Raw genomic sequence first — 17958 nt, 5'->3', positions numbered from 1 at the left:
GCAAGTTTGTTGACCCCAAGCTGTGTGGTGTGGTCAACATGCTGGAGGGAAGGGATGCCATCAGAGGGACCCTGACCCTTAAGAAGTGGGCTGAGGAGAACCTCGTGAAGTTCAATAAGGCCAAGTGCAAGGTCCTGTGTATGGGTGGGGGCAATTCCAAGCACAAATACAAGCTGGGCAGGGAATGGATTGAGAGCAGGAGAAGGACTTGGGGGTGTTGGTTGATGAGAAGCTCAATGTGACCTGGCAATATGCAAAAGTCAACCATATCCTGGGCTGCATCAAAAGAAGCATGACCAGCAAGTCAAGGGAAGTGATTCTCCCCCTCTACTCTGCTCTTGTGAAACCCCACCTGGAGTACTGCATTCAGCTCTGGGGCCCCCAACAGAAGAAGGACATGGAACTGTTGGAGTGAGTCCAGAGGAGGGCCACGAAGCTGGAGCACCTCTCTTATGAAGACAGGCTGAGAGAGTTGGGGTTGTTCAGCCTGGAGAAGAGAAGGCTCTGGGGAGACCTCATTGCAGCCCTCCAGTAGCTGAAGGGGGCCTAAAGGAAAGCTGGAGAGGGACTTTTTACAAGGGCATGTAGTGATAGGACAAGGGGTAATGGCTTTAAACTGAAAGACCGTAGATTTAGATTAAACATAAGGAAGAAATTCTTCACTATGAGGGTGGTGAGGCACTGGAACAGGCTGCCCAGGGAAGTTGTGGATGCCCCATCCCTGGAAGTGTTCAAGGCCAGGCTGGATGGGGCTTTGAGCAAACTGGTCTAGTGGAAGGTGTCCCTGCCCATGGTAAGGGGGTTGGAGTTAGATGATCTCTAAGGTCCCTTCCAACCCAAACCATTCTATGATTCTGATATCTCACAAAGGTGATTTGAGGAGACAGAGTCATCATGCATCTGAATGCACTGCTAGACTGGGCCTGGCTGGTCAGCACTGGCTGAAGCTAGCCATTAAGAAATCACATAACCTGGTGCTCTCTCTCGAGAGCAGACTCTTTTGTGTGTCTGTTGCATTTATAGAAAGCCTGTATTTCACCAGTTCTATTTATCTTTGTGGCAGGTGGCACTGGGACTTTTCCAGGATCATGCAAACTCATCTACCAAGCAGTGCTGTATGTAACCTAAGGGCATATGAATAAGAAAGAGGTACCCTACCAGGCAGAAAGAATTGAGTGTTGTCCACATCATAGATGCATGCACATCTTATACAATATCTGAAGATTAAACTAAATAATTCAGGCATACTTATTCAGATGACACAGGAGTCCTGGCCCCTTTACCCTCCCCCATTAGCACCACCTGGTGGTGTATGCAGGATCCCAGTCACAATAATTCAATCATGCAGCAACAAGTATCACTGCATCTTGCCCTGAAATATGTTAAATACAACTTAATGTTAATCACAAGCAGCATTTATTGCACCGAGTCTTTCACTAACTAGTCGTTAAGGAAGGAATAATACTTGCAAAATATAACAAGATGGCCTTGTAACCGGCACTATCATGAAAACTTGCTGATTAACGACTGAACCAAAATAGATTAATTTAGTTAACAAAAGACTTAATTTAGTCTAAAGGTAATGTGAGCCAGTTTTCTAACCTTTGGATTTTATAATGACTGATGTATATATGATAATTTGAGGTTAACTTCATTTTGTATGCAAATATTTAATTTTCATTATTAGGATTTCTATTAAGAAATATATGCAATATTTATAGTTAAAATTTCCATTTTAGATGTCTATCTGAGAAGAACTTAAAAACATTGAGTTCTCTGCAAAGCCCGTATATTATCAGTGACCTGATATTCATAACATTTTTCATATTTTTCCATTTGTAAATGATTTTTTATTCAATTACAATTTAACTAAGTTACACATGCAATATCCCAAAAGCAGGTAATTTTCAGGAAGTTTTTTTTTTTGTACACAAGCATTTCTTGATTTGAAAACCCTGGGTATTGTATTAGACTAGAGGAGGTGCTCAGTTCATTTCCAAACAGCATGAAGATTAATTAGGAGGGCATGTTTGTATGAGCACCAAGTATGGAGAAAAAACTATTTCTGGTTTCAACTTTAATAAGCTTGTGAGCAAAGAAAGGAAATATCTTTTTCATATCAGAAACTTCTGCATGCTACTTTCCAGCTGAATCAGTCTGCCAGGCTAAGGAGAGGAAGTGAAAAACCCACTGAAACACACTTTAGTTTAGGAAACACATATTGAATGGGAAGTCTAGAGACTCAGAGATTAAATCTTACCTTTTATACCACAGCTGCTTATATTTATGTGCCCTTTACAGCCCTCATTTCTAAGTAATTTTCATCATCTGAGAAGGCACTCAACCGTCACACATAACATTTTACAAATCGCATAACAAAGCTTTCACAAGGTAATTTTTCATAGAGCTGGAAATAGTACACAAGCCTTCATTTTGACAGTTCTCTGCCATTACCCTCTCATACTAAAGCTGTGCACAGAATCCACCACTCTACAGCTGCCTAGCAAATCATTATATCTCGTACCCAGGGACTGTTTCTTAGAAGGAACAGCAATACTTGAAGAGACAGATGTCATGATGCTCTAGGTTTACAGTCTAAAGCCTCTTTCTGTGGCCCAGCAGATACTTTGCATCTTCAGTTTTCCAAATAATTAATTTCATCCATTTAAAGGACTGCAGATATGAACTCCTTGTTTAAATTGTACCCGCTAACTGTAATGGAACTTACAGGTATGCCACCTGCACGCATACTTTATCAGACTCACTTCTTTTTTCTACCTTTCAAACTGTGAAGATATACCTTCCTTTCTTTCGTTCTTGGTTTGGCCTCCAAAGGCCAAATTCCATGTTAGATTCTAGGGATTTGGCTATTCCTTTCCTTCTTTTAATAACTGAGACACACATAAAGGAAGTTCATTTGGTATGAAAATTCATGTTCAAACTTTGCTCCCCCGCTCTGCCTTGGAGAAGCTTGGGCTTACAACAGTAGTAAGAAACATTCTATGTCACCACTTAAAGACAGTTCTTCATATTGCATTTTGTACACAGAATCACAGAAAGATTTAGGTTGGAAAGGACTTCTGCATGTCTCCAGCCACAGCTCCTGCTCAGAGCAGAGACACCTGCAAAGCTAAATCAGGTTGCTCTGGGCCTTGTCAAATTAGTTTTGAAAGTCTCCCATCACTGCATACTGTCCCAGAGCTGCACCACTGTCATAGGGAAAAGTCCTTTCCTATCAATTGAGTAACAGATTTTACTCAAAAACCCTAGCTGTTATATAGGGGTATGTTTAGCTGGTAAGCTGAACATGCTCCTGAACCCTCCCATGTGTCAAACATGTTGGGTTAATGCAATGTATTACAAAATCATGTGCCAGATGTTAAAATCTCTAGATCAGTTGAGACTTATATGAAAGATATTACGCTTTGGCCCTCTGGGAGTCTTTGGTCAGTCTTTGGCACTCAACAGCACCCCATGCTGATATTAAAAGATGTCAAGGCTCTGTCATGGAGGGGGAACACCTCTTATTTATGTAGTGTTCATATTAAAGCAACTCCTGGAAGGTAAATTTACACAAAGAAGCAGTTCTGCAACTTTTGCCACTATCTTGCCCAATCCTGTGAAGGATCCATGCCTCCAACTTCAATTCTAGAACTTTTTCCAGAACTTTGCTGATTTTGTCCTCTCTCTCTCTAGCTTAATATATACCAACATTTTTCTTCTATCTATTGACTGAGTTTGGACATCAAGAACGCAAGTCATACATGAAGGGTAAGATCTGGGAACGAATGGATTCATAAACTTCCTGTGTAATGAACAGCAACTACTTATTCATTATCATTACAAGTTGCATGTATAGTATCTGAGAAAAAACAGGGAAATGAGGGACAGTCAAACTTAGAGTGCCAGCTATCTCCAACATGATCTCCAACAGGTGTTGATTGCCAGTCAATTCCAAGAATTCAATATGAGAAAAAATATAAAACAAGCAATTTGAAAAAAGAAGACAAGAGATATGTTATACAATTTTAGCTAAACTACTTTAGCCAAACTATTTGAAGATGTCAACTTTCCCTAATAAACATCAACATTCTAGAGACTCTTCTTGCTTCTTGGAAAAGGTAGTATTGATTGACTTACCTAAACAAAATTTCTGTTGGAGATGTGTCCCCTGTTCTACCATTCCCTGTATTCCAGGAAATAAAGAATCATATGGTAGGCCTAATAAATACTAGATACTGAGAGGATACCGCTTCAGAATCATATATCTTGAAAACAATATGTGCTATTTTATGTGCCTCTTAGAAAAATCAGCTGTGAAGATTTCTTTAAACTATCTCTGGCTTTTTTTCAATATTTGCTGTTTGTGGAGACAGAAATGCATTACACCTGCCACAAAATTCAGACTCAGACAATCTAGAAAGATTTATGGTGATCCATTAAGGCAGCTATATTCATTCATCACAGTTATCAATTTTCCAATGCACTGCTGTATATTTTTGCTGGCAGTGCTCCTTTTCTTTTACTTACCCCTCTAAAGGTATCCTCTGGAGATTTATTATAGTTCCAAAAGCGAAGCCCTGCAATACTTTCAATTTTATCAAAATAGATTGTGAGCAGATGATCTTCTCCAAAAGAGAAGGGAATGAGCCACATATGGTCATCCTCAACTGTGATATTAGTCCCATCTATTAACCTACAAAGAGAAAAATCCATTAGCTGCAGAAAAGGAAAAGCTTGCTTTTCTTGTGAAAATCAGGTACTTCACTAGGTGTTAATTTTTTTTCTAGATGCCACTTTCAGCCTCCAGGGCTTATCGTGCCCATGTGCATGCAATTAAAATGCACAGTAAATATCAAAAAGTAACATGAAATTGTTGAATTAAAGACAGTGGGGGGAGAAAAAACTGTATTTCCTTTAGTTGGGTCCATTTGAGGAAAAAGAGAAAAATCCTTAGGTTTTCCCTGTGAGAACAGGCGCAGGCAGAGGAAAGCTCAACTACCTTTGTGCCAAAATGGCCGAAGGCAAAACTCTAAGCCCCAGCCACAGTATAACTTATTAATATGAGGATAGGCTGGGAGAACTGGGTTTGTTCAGCCTTGAGAAAAGGAGGCTCAGAGGGGATCTCATCACCATGTACCAGTACTTAAGGGGTAGCTACAAAGAAGATGGAGATTCCCTTTTTACACAGAGTCACATGGAGAGGACAACGGGGAAGGGACACAAGTTGCTCTTGGGGAGATTCCGACTGGACAAGAGAAGAAAATTTTTCACAGTGAGGACAGCCAACCATTGGAATAATCTCCCCACGGAAGGGGTTGACTCGGCCACGTTGGACACCTTTAAGAGTCATCTGGACAGGGTGCTGGGCCATCTTGCCTAGGGTGCGCTCTTCCAAGAAAGGTTGGACTAGATGATCCCTGAGGTCCCTTCCAACCTGTGGTTCTGTGATTCTGTGTTTCTGTAATATAGTTCCATGCCTAAACTAGTATACCTGGCATGCTGCAGTGTGTTACTATGCCAATGCAAGTATACTGAATCCAACAAGGAGCTGGATAACCCAGAGAAGAAGCGGAGTTTTTTCATATCCTTCTTCACATGCACAGTTAGGCACATTCCTACTTTTTAAAAAGCTTTTTACCAGCATGACAATGTCTTTTCATAAAAGCACAGACTTCAGGCTGACTAGATAAAGTAAATTCCATTATTTCCTCGTTTTAGAATTCTGACTTTATATTCTTCTACACAAAATATAGCATACAAAGACGGAGTAAAGAAGAATATGAATTAATTATTCACTGTAATTAATTTTGTACACTGCCCTATGTACTTACTATTATTTATTTAATGGAGGAATGAGTGCCAGACTTGGCAGGTCCTTAAAGAAAAAGGTTTGAATAATGACACTTTCACAGAGGAACTGATAAGGGAACCCGTGAGAGAAGATATAATCCTTGACTTGGTCCTGAATAGTACACAGGACATATTCCAAATTCTAGAGATGAAGAGCACTGTAGTGTACTCAAATTCAAAATGCTTGCAGAAATATCAAAAGCAAAAAAAGCCCATTTCTTGTGCCCCAAAAGGTCTGAAGCAAAAATTATGAAGTATATTAGAAAAAAAAAAAAGAGCAACAAAACTAAATAAAATCATTACACACAGCAGAGAGAATATTAAGGGATATAATACTGGAAGCACAGAACAAATGCATCCCACTTACTGAGAAGGACATTAGAAAGAGGGAGGACTTGAAAAAAATCAAAGCCAGCCTGTCTCAGTTACAGGACAGAGAAAGTTATTATAATCCATCTTTCAACAAAAGTCATCATCAAAACACCCTAAATTGATAGGATCATAAGCTCTGGAAGGCTAAATGTATATGCACAGGCCAAAGAAGAATATGAAGGCTAGCAAGCAAAAGGTACCATAAATAAAAATCCTCAAATGCATCAGGAGCAGAAAGCCTGCCAGAAATTCTGTAGGATCAACAGATGACTTGGCTGTAAAAGGAGTATCCAGACAAGATAAGAGTAACAGAAAAGCTAAATAACTTCTTTGCATCTGGGTCCATCATGGTGGAGTCTGGAGAGATCATCGCAGTTGATCTCATGGGAAGATTTCTTAGATCTTGATGCCTACAGAAGAGATTTTTATACAGACAGGCAGAAGAACTGAGGAGTTATATACAAGTAAGCTTGACATCTATATTATTCAGATTAGCAGAAATTACAGAGTCAGTGTAGATGTAGATAAATACAAGATTCTAAGGAAGACTCAACAAAGACTTTGAAAAGAGAAGTCCTAACTCAAAAAATTACTCACAAGACCATAAACATGCCAGAGGACAGAATTACAACTGAAAATACCCTTTAAAATCGAGATATCCTCCTGGAAAAAAATGTCCAGCATACAGCTGGATAAACACATAATGTAATGGGTGAGCAACTGGCTGACAGGTCGGGCTCAAAGGGTCATAGTAAATGGGGTTACATCGGGCTGGCGGCCAGTCACTACCGGGGTTCCACAGGGTATCCATCTTGGGGTCAGTACTCTTTAATGTCTTCGTAAATGACTTGGATGCAGGACTGGAAGGAATACTAATTAAGTTTGCTGATGACACAAAACTGGGAGGAGATGTTGACACTCTCGAGGGCAGAGAGGTCCTACAGAGAGATCCAGACAAATTAGAGAGCTGGGCAATCACCAACCGTATGAAGTTTAACAAGGGCAAGTGCTGATTTTGTACCTGAGACACAGCAGCCCTGGATATACATACAGACTGGGGAACAAGAGGCTGGAAAGCAGCCCCACGGAGAGGGACCTGGGGGTCCTGGTCAACGGCAAGTTGAATATGAGCCAACAGTGTGCCCTGGCAGCCAAGAGGGCCAGCTATGTCCTGGGGAGCATCAAGCACTGCACTGCAGCCGGTCAAGGGAGGTGATTGTCCTGCTCTACTCTGTGCTGGTGCGGCCTCACCTTGAGTAATGTGTGGTTTTGGGTGCCACAGTATACTAGGGATACAAAACTACTAGAGAGTGTCCAGAGGAGGGCCACAAAGCTGGTGAAGACTGTAGAGGGGAAATTGTATGAGGAACAGGTACAGTCGCTTGGTTTGTTCAGCCTGGAGAAGACTGAGCACAGACCTCGTGTTCTACAGCTTCCTCACAAGGGCAGGAGGAGGGGCAGGAGCTGATCTCTTCTCTCTGGTGACCAATGACAGGACCCAAGTGAATGGCAGGAAGATGTGCCAGGGGAGGTTTAGGTTGGATATTAGGGAAAGGTTCTTCACCCAGAGGGTGGTGGAGCACTGGAACAGGCTCCCCAGGGAGGTAGTCATGGTGCCAAGCCTGGTAATATTCAAGAAGTATTTGGACAAAGCCCTTAGGCACATGGTGTGAATTTTGGGGTTGTCCTGTGCAGGGGCAGAGGTTTGACTCAATGATCCTTGCAGGTCCCTTCCAACTCAGGACATTCTATGATTCCACGACATGACCCAAACAACAGGATGCAGCTTCACTAACAACAAATGCCAAGTCCTCTCCAGACCTAGAGCCTATAATTTCTATACTGCTACCATTTAGGAAGTACAAGTTCATTTGAGGAAGTATACTTATCAATGAATAAAACTTCATTGGCATTTCAAAAGAAAAAAAGCTGCAGAATTGCCAAAAGAACGGCACCTATTTGTGCAATACCCTAATACATCCTCACGCTTTGCTAAATTGAAAATTTTCCTTGAAATTATCCTAGAAATCCTGCATAAGTATCACTGCATATGCATAGACAGATGCTACAGAACACCCACATTTCTGCCTGGAAAGTCCTTAGCAGAGATACCAACCAGGCATGTTACCAACTTTTGGAAATATCCCATTCATGTGTCTACAACAAGCTGTTCCTGTGTAGCTTGTGAAATCCAAGAATGAGCTGTATTGGTAAGAAAATCATGTTCACATTAACACATGTTAACATAATAAAAGTTTATATAATTCTGTCACTTTATAAAGTTTGATGTAAAATGCATCTAAAATTTATAAACTCCAAAAATGTTGGTGGAAACAACAGGCATGAAGGAAAAAAAAAAAAGAGCCCTGCAGAAAACACTTGCACAATCCAACTCCTTTGCTACTTACTTTTCTAATGTTCTGGAATCTCCTGTATACTCTGGAAGATCATTTAAGTCTTGGGGTGAAGCAGAAATCTGTCCTGTACTTATTTTTAATGCGTGACCATTCTTTCCTATCACTTCAAGTCCTGTCAGTCCAAGGTAATGAGAGTCTCCCCAGGTCATGGTAAAATTCAGTTGCAGGCCTATATAAAAGAATATACATACTTACTCGTTCAAAGTAAGGAGACAATATAAGCATGCATGCAAGCCCCAACAATTAGCAGTATGTGTATTTTGTTTAGATTAAATAACTTTATATGCTGTATTTGGACACTTCGTGGTCTGCATGCCTACCCCCATGGAATAGCATAGTACTTTCTGTAAATCTGTGTTAGACCGCTTTGGTGGGCTACCAACATCTTGTTCACTTTGACTGTACAACCCCTGATCAAGCATGTTATCAAGTGTCTCATTACACTGATTGTAGACTGACAGTAATTCAATGATATGTTTAAGCAGTTACATGACAGATTTTGTGAGTATGCAGAGACAGAAAAGACCTCTTAGTCTGAAGTAATCTTTTGCCAGCTAAATGACTATATAGACTCATATAAACCCAGTCTCTCATAAATCCATAAATTGTTAAGAGAACACCAACTCATAGTTAAACCAAAAATCAAATTTGGTTTACTAGTGTGTTTAAGTTACTATCTTCACTTCAGAACCGCACACATGGAAGTACTTTAATGGAGCAGCATTAGTGAAAAGCAGCAATGGTGATTAGCCTGCATCTCCAGAAAATGAATAGAAAAGAAAAATTGGGCAGACAAAAAATTGTACGTGTATCTTCAGATCCACCTGTTTCAAGCCTTACTAAAAAAATATACCGATATAACACGTAATATTCCAATCTGATCAGGTTCCATAAAAACCCACCATTGTAAATTAAAAATATCTTTCATTTCACACATTACAGAAGCCCAGAAATAATCAGGTTGGATAATGTCTAAAGAAGCACCAGTAGTCATGATGCCCTGTAAAACAAACAAGCATTAAAGCTATTAAGCCATCCAGCCCAATTACCTATAAATAGGTGTAGCAAGTTACACTAGACTAAGTCTTGATATACACATAAATTCACTTGGCTGTAAGATCTCTTTAGTATTTGCAGGGACACTAGGAAATAAATAGTTCTATTACCTGACAAGTTTGGTGCTATGGCTACATTGATATTAGATGCTATTCCCAAGGCAATTACTAAGACTAAACTTGCTTAGTATACAGACATGCAAGAGTTCTCAGGCAAAACCTGAGTATATTTTCAAACAAAAGGGAAAAGATAATGTGAAGCAGCTATTCACACAAGGTTTAATGTTCACATCACCATGCCAATGCCTTCAGAGAATCTCAGAATGATGCAGGGTGGAAGGACCTCTGGAGGTGTCTAGTCTGAGTCCAGGCTCAGAGCATGCCCATTAGATGAGGTCTATCAGGAGCTTATCCAGTGGAAGTTTGAATGTCTCCAAGGCTACCAGACTTCAAAACCTCTCCAGCCTCTGTTTCAGTGTTTGACTGCCCTCAGGATGAAAAAGAATTCCTAATATCCGGTTGGAAATTCTTTTCTACCTTGTTTCCGCTGCCTCTCAACCCATCCCTATGCGCATCCCCAAGAACAGCCTGGATCTGTCCTCTTTATGCCCTCCTGATAGCTACAGACAGCAAGAAGATCTCCCTTTTCACTTTCTCTTCTCTGGGATGAGCAAACCAAGCCAGCTCTCATGCTTTTCTCACACACATCAGGTACTCCAGCTGCCTGACCATCTTGGTCACCCTCCTCCACCAGACTCGCACCAGGATGTCAATTTTCTTCTTCTCTGTCATGGTTTTAGCTGGAATAGAGTTAGTTTTCTTCACTGTAGCTGGCATGGTGCTGTGCTTTGGACTTAGTATGAAAATAACGTTGATAACACACAGATGTTTGGTTGTTGCTGGGTAGTGCTTGTACTAGTCAAGGACTTTTCTAGCTTCCCATGCTCTGCCACGTGCACAAGAAGCTGGGAGGGGAGGGGGCACAGCTAAGACAGCGGATTCAAACTGGCCAAAGGGATATTCCATATCATGTAATGTCATGCCCAGTATGTTAACTGGGGATGGGGGAGGGAAGCAGCAATCACGACTCAGGGACTGGCAGTGTCAGTCAGCGGGTGGTGAGCAGTTGTATCGTTTGTGGTTTTGGTTTTTTCCCCTTTTTCCCTTTTCCTTTTTATTATCGTTATTGTTATTATTATCATAATTATTATTAATATCATTATTATTTTATTTTATTAAACTGTTCTTATCTCAACCCAATAGTTTTTGGCTGGTTTGTTTTTTTTTTTCCCCCCTCTCTTGCTCTTCCAATTCTCTCCCCCATCTCATAGGGGTGGGGGGAGTGAGCGAGCGGCTGCATGGTGTTTAGTTGCCAACTGGGGCTGAACCACAACACTGTCCTAGGGACCTCCTTACTCAACACCATATGCCAAAAGCAGTCTCACAAGTGTTGAATACAGGAAAAGAATCACTTTCTTTGCCCTGCTGACTGCACGCTTATTTTTACATCCCAGGAGGCAGCAGGCCACCTTTACTGCAAGCTGCACTGCTGACTCTTCTTCAACTGTGGTCTTACAGGGACTTCAGGCCCTTCAGTTCAAAGCAGCTTTTTTAGCCAGCTGGCCCCCAGCATGTCCTGTGGCATGGGTTATTACATCCCCCATGCAGGCCTTTGGCATTTGCCCTGAACTTCATGAGGTTACATTAGATAACATTATGAGGTTATAATATCTTCAGCCTGCTGAGGTCCCTCTGAAGAACAGCCTTGCCCTCTAGCATATCAACCACTCCCCTCTGTTTGGCTACACTTCATCCCAATATCCAGATCACTTATAAAGATGTTGAATAACATCAGGCCCAATATCGATCCCTGGGGGACTCCACTTGTGACAGGTTGCCACTTGGAAAAGGAGCTATTTATTACCACCCTTTGGGTGCGGCCTGTCAGCCAGTTCCCCGCCCACTGCACAGACCACTTGTCTAGGCCCTAATGCATTAGTTTCTCCAGGAGGAGACTGTGGAGGACTGTATGAAAGGCCTTGGAGAAGTCCAGGTAGACAATGTCCACCACCCACCCCATGTCAACCAGGCAAGTCACTTTTTCATAGAAGGCCACCAGGTTTGTCAAGCATGATCTGCCCTTAGTGAAGCCATGTTGGCTTTTCCCAATCACGTGTTTCATTGGACTTGTGGTGGCCCCCAGGAGGATTCATTCCATAACTTTCCCAGGGACTGAAATAAGGCTGATGGGCCTATAGTTACCCAGATCCTCCCTCGAGCCTTTCTTGTAGATAGGGGTGACATTTGCCTTCCTCCAGTCCTCTGGGACATCCCCAGTTCTCCATTACTTCTCAAAGATGATGGACAGTGGCCTTGCAATGATGTCAGCCAGCTCTCTCAACACCCTCGGGTGGATGTCATCAGGGCCCATTGATTTGTATGGGTCAAGCTCCTGTAGTAATTCATGTACTAACTCTTCCTTCACTTGATGGTGGGTCGGTGTTTGGATCAATCGGCAATTTCATTCCCGAAGTCTGGGACCCAACAGTGTTGGTAAAGGCAGAGGTGAAGAAAGTGTTGAGGACCTCTGCCTTTTCAGCATCGTTGGTGATTGACTCTCGTTTTCCATTTAACAGTGGGCCTATGTTTTCCTTCTTTTTCAGCTTATCGTTGACATGTCTGAAGAAACCTTTCTCATTATTTTTTACGTCTACAGCCAGTTTCAATTCAAGCCGTGCTTTTGCTTTTCTAAATGCATCTCTGTACACTCTGGCTAGGCCCTTGTAGTTCTTGACAGATAATCCTCCACTTCTCCATCTCTGGTATGCTTCCCTTTTGGATTTGAGTAGACCCAGGAGGTCATGGTTGAGCCATGGGGGCCTCTTGTTCCGCTTACTTCCCTTTCCTTTGTAGGAGATATTTTGGCTTTGTGCTTCCAATAGAGAGTTCTTGAAGAATCCCCTGCACTCACTAACTCCTTTGTCTTCCATGGAAGCTTCCCATCGAATCCCTCCCAACTGAGCCCTGAGTGAACTGAAGTTTGCTCTTCTAAAATCCAGAACCCTTGTCTTAGAGCTGACCTTCAGCACATCCAGCAGGATCCCAAACTCCACAATATTGCGATCACTGCAGCCAAGGCTATCACTAACCCAGATATTACAAAGCAGGCTTTCTCGGTTTGTGAATAGCAAGTCCAGCAGTGCCTCATTCCTGGTTGGCACATCTAACATTTGTATCAGGAAACAGTCCTCTACGCATTCCGGGAACTTGGTGGATGACATGCGAGCTGCCGTATTGTTCTTCCAGATGTCTGGGTAGTTGAAGTCACCCATCAGGACCAGGTTCTGTTGGACAGAAGCTTGCTTTAGTGCCCCAAATATCGCTTCGTCAGCTTCGTCATCATGGTTAGGAGGTCGATAGCAGATGCCCACTGTGAGGTCCTGCTTGGAGATAACCCCTTTGACTTTAACCCAGACCAGTCGCAACCACCATAGTTGACTTCAATACATTCAAGGTGTTCCTTGACGTAGAGTGAACTCCTTCACCTCTTCTACCTTGCCTGTCTTTACAAAAGAGCCTGTAACCGTCCATTGCGATCCCCCAGTCATTTGAGTTGTCCCATGATGTTTCAGTTACACCTATGATGTCATACCCTTCTCAGTGGGCACGGAGCTCCAGTTCCTCCTGTTTGTTTCCTAGACTGCGTGCATTTGTATACATACACTTGAGGTGATTACTCTTCTGTTTCACCTCTTGGGAGACAGCTAAGGAACCTTTATCACCACACGGCTTGGCCTGACTTACTCCCCTGTTGGACGTGCTGGTGTGAGCATTTTTGCAACGGATCCCACCCCCCAGGTCCTTCAGTTTAAAGCCCACCTCACCAAATTAGCCAGCCTACTGCTGAAGATTCCCTTACCCCTTTTAGACACTCTTCTTTATTCTAGACTTGACATCTGTCACGAAGTTCTGTACAGCTCTGACAAATCAGATCCTCCTTGATAATGTGTTAGGGGGGAGGGTGGTTAAGCAAGAAGTAAATATAAGAACTTACATTTTCCAGTAAATATTCCTGACTCCTTGGGTATACTTTCAGAGAGAGGGTCTGGCTCTTGAACCTAAAAAGTAAACCAACAATGAACATGCATATCATACATACATTACAGACATATTGTTTATAAAGTGGGGGCTTTTGGTTGGGATTTTGTCTATTTCCTTTTTGGGGTTTTGTTTTGAGTTTTGGTTGGTTGGTTTGTTGGGGGTTTTTTGTGGGTTTTTTTGTGTTTTTTTTTTTTTTGTTTGTTTTCTTTTTTTTACATCCACCCTTCTTTATATCAACATCCCCTTTACCTCACCAGCCAGGCTGTCCTGTGAATAATTGAACACATGACCCAAAATGTAGAAGATCATATGGGTCCTTAGAAAGTCAAGACTATTAGGGATTTTTTTTCGTTAGCACATATCAGGTATGAAATGAGGGACTTCTTAGTGTGGGCTACCTATACTCAAAGAGGCTGAAATTCTTAAGTCACTCTTATTTACCTGCAGACTGCCATTAGCTAATGATTATATGCAGTATTTGCAACATATTGCAAATATGTTGCAGAGACAAGAAGTCTGGAAGGAAGTTAAGACCTCAGATAGTGCCAGCACAATTCCTTCTCAAGAATCAAGGGCCAGAACAGACAAGCAAACTTGTCCAAAAGCTTGCGCTTGTTCTTTGACAATACCAATTAATAATAGCCTACACTATTCAATATTGCAAACCAGAAAGTAAACAAACAGATGATAAAATTTCCTGATCATACTGGGTCCTTTAGGCTAGTAAGACAAAGGACAAATGCAAAGGGTCGAAGATAGACTTCATTTCAATGAGTGAGTATCACACAATGGCTAATTATGTTCACTGTAGGTAAACATAAAAATATTACATGTGAGGAAAACAACCCTACCTTTACACATACAGTATTGGGCTCCAAACAAAATAATAGCAGAGTAAAATGAAATCATGGCATTATTATAAGCAGCGCTACAAAAACATCAGCTCAATCATCATTAGTAGTCAAAAAGCCAAACACGAGATTAGAAGTCCAGACTCATTCTCTATAGTTTTATCATCAGAAGTAGACTTCCTGTCATCCAGAATATATCAAATGGACATATATTGTGCCTTAAAAAAAAAACCAAAAGGCTTGTCAACACTTTTCTCCTACTGTTATATTAGATCTCTGCAGTATAACCACTGACATCCTGGATCTTATATGTATATGTTCCCAGACTGCAATATACTTCTTGTAGCAGCAAATGTCCTTGTAGTAATTAAGTACGTGAAACTGAACAAGAACTGTGCACTGAAATAAACACACACAGATAACCTATAGAAGGTGGAAAAAAACCCTCCTGCTGGGGCTACCTTTCTTGCAAAATAGTGACTCTATCTTTGACGTCTGATCCCTTTTCCTCAGAACAACTTTAAAAGACCAGCCTGGGAATTAAAATTTACAACTCTACTGAATATCAAAACCCATGGACACGATAAAGCTACTGGTTTTACAGAATGCTGAATAATGCCTTCCCTTACAGGCCATAAACCATTTGTGCCAAGCCACCTTATCACCTCTTTTCTCCCTCTTCCTCCTTTCTTGGCTACTCAGATCCCTTAATTCCACTGGTGCCCACTATCTTTTCTTTCAGATACGGTCTAATTTTCTCCTATTTCAACTACTTCTGCTTGTGAACATTGTCCTACCCATGTTCTTAGATCCTTACAGCTAGAACAAAATACCACCACAGTATAGGAGTTATTGGAAAAACAAAAAAAAGTGCAAAGTATTACCATGCTCCTACGCCTGGCCATACTGTATAGCACCTTCCATGTGAGGAATAACTAAAGTAGGACTAACCATTCTGTAACAGAGAGATTTAGGAGAGACTGTAACAGAGGAGCATAAATCTCTTGAGTGGCTTGAAGAGGGGAATAGGGAATAATTGTTTAGTTTCTTCCAACACAAAAACTAGGGGACATTAAATGAACCTAGAGACAAAGAGAAATACATTCTTTGTGCTACGCAAGTTAAGCTGAGAAACTTACCACTGAGCGTTTTAAGTTGTAAAACTGCACATGCATTCAAAAAGTTAGCGGATGATTTAACACAACAAAAATCCACGGCAGAATACTAAACAAAAAGATTAAGTAAAAAAGTCCTTGTGAGACAAATTTCTAAGGGCTGGATGAGTGTTTCAGAGAAACACCACTGCATGTTTGCTCTATTCTTACATTCTCCCTAGGCATCCAATACTGGCCCCATCAGAGGTGGGTCAAATACACTAGCTACAGGTCTGACCTGCTATAAAAGTTGACATGTTAATGATTACTGAATTAATGGGAAAGACAGATGACCACGGATAATATTGACAAGAAAGTAAGACAATTCTGTAAGGGCTTTTGAAAAGCTCTGGAGTCAGTGCAGTAAAACACTGTTGCATCCACTGAACATGCTACAGGAGAAAAGGGTGAATGATCAACAGGGTGAATTATCAACAGATAGAGACTGTTCAAACCCAATACTAGTCTGAATGACAATGTTATGCTGCAGAAGATAAATCATCTAATAGATCTGTATCATTCTGATAGCGTAAGATCCATCTACAAAATCTTGATGGTACCAGCAAATACAGAATGACAGGGAGATCAATGGCTCAGTCACAATAGCTTTTGTTATTCCATTGCTGATACAGCATGTTTCAGAGTTAGAAAAGGAGGAAGAAGAGCATCACAGATGAACTGCAAAATAAAAGGCAGAGGCTCTGAGTAAGGACCAGACAGTCCAGGCCTAGGCTTCTGCAATGGAAGAGGTCCTAGTGAATGCTCACAGTAAAAAAGTGATCAAGAAAAGAAAAGGTGAACTTCAGTTTGTGTTCATGAAACTCTGTACTGCATAAGGTGTTTGAACAGTTTAAGATAACTGCAAGCAAAGATGGGACCAAAATTACTGTTGCCAGTGTTAACCAGCACTGGAGAAGTCAAAGACTTAGAGTCACTGACTCATGACCTTAACAGCAAGATCAAATTCCAATATCATGACATCTCCCTTTGTCTTATAAGCCTCCAGGAAGCCTCCAGAAAGGCTTGACAACAGCACAGGGCTCATTAGGAACCATGTATCACTGGGAGCACTTTAGCTGAACCAGATGGAATTTGGATTGATTCAGTTTTGGATCTCCTCACAGACTTACAAGTAAGAGTGTGTCCCCTAGAAAAGATATCCTCACTGAAGCAACAGTAGATGCTCATGAAGATTCTAAGAAGGTAGAAGGAAGATTTGATGGAAATCAGGTCAAAGAATGCCCCGTGCCATCTTGAGCAGAAAATCTTGCAGGATCTTTGCTCAGACACTGGACTGTTGGCTGGAATGGTATGAGGCAAGACTCCAGTACTTCAAAATATGGCCTTCCTCCAAGTAGTAAAATACCTACTGTATGGAATAGTAAAGGGGCATTTTTATGCGCAGAGACCTGTGGAGATGCTAGTCAAAAAAGTAAAGAGGGAAAAATAAGGGGAGGGTTGAGAGAAGGAGATCCTTTTCATGTAAGATATTTAATTTGTGGAGGAAGAAACAAGCAAGAGTATACTGTGTAGAAAATATGGAAAAATCTTTGTTTTGGAGTGACAGGGAGCACAGCTACTGTGAATAACTCTATGGAAAAAAACACTGACAGTGGCATAGACTTTCAGGAGTACCTAAATCAAAAAGAACTCCCTCTAATCTCTATCCAAGTAAAGAAAAAATATATATACAATCCAGTATAGCCTTCCTTACAGTCTTATTAATTAATCAGGGAAATCAAAATTTGGAGGAGTTCTTGGGCTTTAAAAAAATTGCATAAATCATTGAGCTGGTGGAAAAAAAAATAATCTTCAAAATAGATAGCTGTATTAGTAGTTCTGCAGAGCTTTAGTCCGTCATAGAAATCAGTGTCTTCTACTTCCATGTCATGTTTCAGAAAGACATTTACAGAGAGTTCTGAACATAGAGGCCCCTACCTGTTGATCTGCTGCTCTTAACCCCGCTCGTGTAAAAGGTCTTTCATCTCCCTCCCTATCAGCAGTTGTTGGCCTTTTTAGCTCCTCCTCGTATCTCAAAGAACTGGCATTTTCCATTTCTCCATCATATGTCTCATCATAGCAGTATATAGCTTCAAGAATATCATCATCGGTAGTGAACAATATAGTATCCCCAAAGTGCTCTGGAGCTGAAGTC

At 41.2% G+C, this 17958-nt stretch overlaps 1 protein-coding gene across 6 annotated transcripts in view; it reads right to left on the bottom strand.

Annotated features, from left to right (window-relative positions):
- The window catches only part of KATNIP (katanin interacting protein), a 69113-nt gene that overhangs the window by 15198 nt on the left and 35957 nt on the right, over positions 1 to 17958 (bottom strand). For all 6 annotated transcript variants that reach the window (XM_075106134.1, XM_075106136.1, XM_075106137.1 and 3 more), the window contains 4 exons: positions 17742 to 17950; positions 13752 to 13815; positions 8634 to 8811; positions 4531 to 4696 (listed from right to left, as the gene is read on the bottom strand). In XM_075106134.1, the coding sequence (XP_074962235.1) occupies positions 4531 to 4696; positions 8634 to 8811; positions 13752 to 13815; positions 17742 to 17950 (617 nt within the window). The remainder of the gene's footprint in view (positions 1 to 4530; positions 4697 to 8633; positions 8812 to 13751; positions 13816 to 17741; positions 17951 to 17958) is intronic.

The sequence above is a fragment of the Phalacrocorax aristotelis genome, chromosome 10 (genome assembly GCF_949628215.1).
Source record: "Phalacrocorax aristotelis chromosome 10, bGulAri2.1, whole genome shotgun sequence".
NCBI classification, from domain to species: domain Eukaryota; kingdom Metazoa; phylum Chordata; class Aves; order Suliformes; family Phalacrocoracidae; genus Phalacrocorax; species Phalacrocorax aristotelis.
The sequence above is the reverse complement of the archived record's forward strand: the minus strand, read 5'-3'. Positions and strand labels throughout refer to the sequence as shown.